The sequence below is a fragment of the Juglans regia genome, chromosome 10 (genome assembly GCF_001411555.2).
Source record: "Juglans regia cultivar Chandler chromosome 10, Walnut 2.0, whole genome shotgun sequence".
NCBI classification, from domain to species: Eukaryota; Viridiplantae; Streptophyta; class Magnoliopsida; order Fagales; family Juglandaceae; genus Juglans; species Juglans regia.
In genome coordinates, this window is record NC_049910.1 from 28,047,006 (window position 1) to 28,051,192 (window position 4,187).

Sequence of the window (4,187 nt, forward strand, 5' to 3'; positions counted from 1 at the left end):
AGATTGATCAACTGGTACAAGTTAAGAAGAACCCCCATTGGAAGAGGCAAGCAAGGGCTCACAATTTTGGCCCTGCTAATAATAGCCAGGACCTTTCTCAAAAGGCCCACCTGTTGACTCCCTTAAAGAGGAACTTTGTTGCTGTTCAAGCTGAGGAAAGGTTTTTAGATGCAAATAAAAAATAGAAACTTAATCTACTATGTTTTGGTGAGATTAAGGAGGATTTGTTGGTGGTGGCTGCTGGACAGCACCACCAACAGCCATGATTTGCATAAGCTGGAACTACTGGGGGTTTGGGAACCCTCGGACAGTTCACGAACTTCACCTCTTGGTGAAGACAAAGTCCCCAAGTCTCATTTTCCTCATGGAGACTAAGTGTTCCAGGTCCAAAATGGAGAAAGTTAAGCAAAAACTAGGTATGAAAAATTGTTTTGTGGTTGACAGCAAGGGGGCTAGTGGTGGCTTGACATTACTTTGGAAGGATGATTTGGTCGTGTCACTGAAAAATTACTCTCATTTCCATATCTCTATCAAGCTCAAGATTAGAGGTAATATTGGGGCATGGCTTATGACAGGCTTTTATGGCCATCCCTTGACAGCCAAGAGAAGCAGCAGTTGGAACTTACTAAAGGCATTGAAACCTACGGATAATGATCCATGGTTTTGTGTTGGGGACTATAATGAAATCATGCATAATGGTGAAAAGTATGGTGGTAGAATGAGACCTAATTCCCAGATGGAAGCTTTTAGACTTTCCCTAGCTTTGAAAGGGCTGAGTGATCTAGGCTACATAGGAGATAAATACACATGGTGCAATAACAGGCAGGGTCCTCAATTCACTAAGGAAAGATTGGATAGGGCGTGTGCTAATGATAAATGGCTAGAGATGTTCCCAGAAACAATGGTGAGTACAGAAGCTGTCCAAAGATCAGACCACAGGCCTCTTATTATAACCATTGCCTCTAGAAACCAGTTCTTTACAAGAGAAGAAAGGCCATTTCGATATGAGGTTAGTTGGGCAGCTAGAGAGGAATGCAGCAAGATAGTAGAAGAGGCATGGAAAGAAAGTAGCTTGGCACAAAACAAACTAGACCAGGTTGTTTCAAGTCTGTCCAGATGCCAAGATAAACTTAAAAAGTGGGGTATAGCAATAGCAAAGGGCTTAAGGAAGGAACAACAAGCCAAGAGACAACAACTTTCTAACCTACAGAAGGCAAACACTGGGGATCTAGCAGAGTAAATAAGGGCAAAAAAACCATAGAATATCAGCAACAGTCATGAATACAATGGGGAATAATTCCCATATCAATAGAAGAGTTGGAATGTAAGAGAGCATCCCTAGCAAGCTTATGAGCAGCTTGATTACCTTCCCTTCTAACATGTAAAATTGACCACTCTTCATAGCTATTTAATTGATTCTTGAAATCTTCTATGAGCATACCCGTAGCTGACACTTCCTCCTTTCTGATGTTGATTGCTGAGATGACTATCTTAGAGTCGCCCTCAAGTATGATCCTTGTAATTCCCAGTTGTAGGCCAAAACAAGTAGCTTCCATGGCTCCCATAGCCTCTGCCAACAAAGGGTCAGGGAATAGTGGTCTATATTTTCCTGAAGTTGCCACAACCCTCCCATTCCAATCCCTGATGATTAGGCCTATCCCAATTTTGCACTGAATTCTATCAACCGCAGCATCCCAGTTGAGTTTAAAAGTGTTTTCAGGGGGTGGGCTCCAATTAGGCCTGTTCTGTATTGAGAGTTGCTGAACTGACTCATTAAGAGTGGTAGAGTTTAATTCATACAGAATTTCCTTGGCCAGCTTAGCTACTGAATTGGGGCTTCTAAACTCTTGTTGGAATATGAATTGGTTTCTCCTCATCCAAATTCTTCTAGCTACCACAGCAAATTCTTCAATCACTTCCTTGCCTCCTGAATCCTCCAGCTCTGTAATGAGGTTCTTGATTGAGGGTTTGGGGGAGTGACATTTTTGAAGTTTAGTTGAGCATTGGTGCCATACGTCTTGAGCAGCAGGGTAGTTCCAAATGGCATGGATAATATTCTCTTCCTCCTGTAGACATAAAGGGCAAGAAGGCTTGTCAATAACCTTCTTCTTAAAAAGATTATGGTTGGTTGGTAGTCCTGCATGGCTGGCTCTCCACAGGAATTGTTTGTCAGCTGGAGTGATCTGAAGTTTCCACTTGTTCGACCAAAACCTCCTGTCATTTGAACCACTAGATGCCTAGCCCCTCACAGATTCCATCAAGTCCATATGCAAGTGATAGGCACTCCTTACAGAAAAAGAACCCTTTGATGTGCCTGACTAGATTAGTTTGTCAGGACTGTTGTTGTAGCTAATGGGAATTTGCTTAATCAAAGTAGCTTCTTCTTGTGAAAACACCTCCTCCACCAAACTGGCCTTCCATTGGTTTGTACTAGGTTCAATTAAGTCACTAACCAAAGCCATCGGGCTCAGTAACCTCACTGGACTCATAATTTTAGCATATGGAAGGTTTGGAACCCACTTATCCTTCCAGACTTTAATAGTTTCACCATTTCCTACTCTCCATCTGGTGCCTCTTTTTAAAATTTCTCTAGCATCCATTATGCTTCTCCAGATATATGAGGGCCTGCTGCCCATTTTAGCTTGGAAAAATCCACTGTGAGGAAAGTATTTAGCTTTCAGCACTTGGGAAGCTAGGCTTGAGGATGATGCAGAATCTTCCAACCTTGTTTTGCCAGCATTGCAAGGTTGAAGCTATGTAAATCTCTGAAGCCCATGCCACCAGCAGCTTTCGATTTTCCCATAGTCTTCCAAGATACCCAGTGTTTTTCAAAAAAAAGAAAAAGGTACAGCTTACAGCTAGCAAGGGTGAAGCTTTTCAAAAACTTTCTTGAAGCATTATTTAATTAAACTTGCCCTTGTTGCGCACTTGTCGCCGACCTCTACTACAACTAAACCACGTGACTTTTTAAAAGACTATTTTTTCAAAAAAAATAAAATTGACATAAATCATTTGAATAAATAAAGACCGAAAGATCAAAGTCCGGCCAGGATAATCTTCTTCATGATGTTGTCCAATCTTCATTCTAAGTACTGCCTCCAATGATCTCCAATATATTCACTACAACATACCAAATAAACCCTCGTTTGGGTTGAAAATTTTGGTCCCAAAAAAGTGGGATTTTGTCCCTGCAGACAATTAGGGATGAAAATTCATCCCAAGAGGTCTATCACAAAAGACAATCTGGGGTGAGAACAAATCGTCCCGGAAAATATATTTTCGGACGAAATTTCTCTGACCTGTTCTAAGTTCGTTTTAACGAAAATGTTTTTTGGTATTAAGACATTTCGTCTCAAAAAAACATTCAAACAACCAACTTTCATTCGAACATAGAATATTGTTCGAACTGTTACGATATGAGGCTATTCAAAAACTTTAGTCACGCTCAAATGGGTTGAAGAGGATGCGAGGTTGTTTGAATATTGAAGACATGCCCGTTCGAATAAGATTGACTTCTGTTCAAATGTCAAGACAGTATATGGTTCGATGGTGTGCAGTTATAGTTCAAATAGTAATTTGAATTCTTTGAAAAAGAAAACTCCTGATTAAAAGAGGTTCAAATAAGGGTCATAATCGTTAGAACAATGTGATCGTAAATGGTTCGGACATATTGCCTTTTCGTTCAAGCATAATCAAGTAATACTATGCTGTTCAAATATGAGTGATTAGCATTCAAATGCTTTGTTATTCCTGTTTGAACATTATTTTGTTTAAAATATTTACGTTCGAATAAAAGTGGGTTCGTTCAAATAAAAAAGGTATGTGTTCGAATGGGATGAATACTTGTAGTTCAAACTAATATCGTAACGATTCAAACATCCTATGTTAATGTCATACCGTTCAAATAGCAACTAAGTCGTTCTGCACATAAAATGTCGTATGCATTCGTTCAAATGAAGTTATGTTTCAATAGTAGACATTAAATGTGAAATTCAAACATAATATATAATCCAATAATTGGATATGAAAATGCTATGAGACTATAATAAAACTCTACGGCCCTTCTAAGTTTGGGTCACAATACAAAATTGTGACGAACCACTCATTTTTCTCTCGGGTTGGTCATGAGCCTCGCCTAAATGTCTTTAATCTTGAATTCTCATTTTTAATTTTACGGATGAATATTA

At 39.5% G+C, this 4,187-nt stretch overlaps 2 protein-coding genes across 2 annotated transcripts; one reads left to right on the forward strand and one right to left on the reverse strand.

Moving 5' to 3' along the window:
* The first annotated feature begins 262 nt into the window (after window positions 1–262).
* LOC108992721 lies at window positions 263–1,240 on the forward strand. The gene has a single exon (XM_018967347.2). The coding sequence runs from the start codon at window positions 263–265 to the stop codon at window positions 1,238–1,240; it is 978 nt and encodes a 325-aa protein (XP_018822892.2).
* Window positions 1,241–1,265: 25 nt separating this feature from the next.
* On the reverse strand, window positions 1,266–2,636 carry LOC108992720. The gene is made up of 2 exons (XM_018967346.2): window positions 2,454–2,636; window positions 1,266–2,066 (listed from the first exon to the last, which is right to left on the reverse strand). Exons 1-2 carry the CDS (start codon window positions 2,634–2,636, stop codon window positions 1,266–1,268), a joined length of 984 nt encoding a protein of 327 aa, XP_018822891.2.
* Between the last annotated feature and the right edge of the window lie 1,551 nt (window positions 2,637–4,187).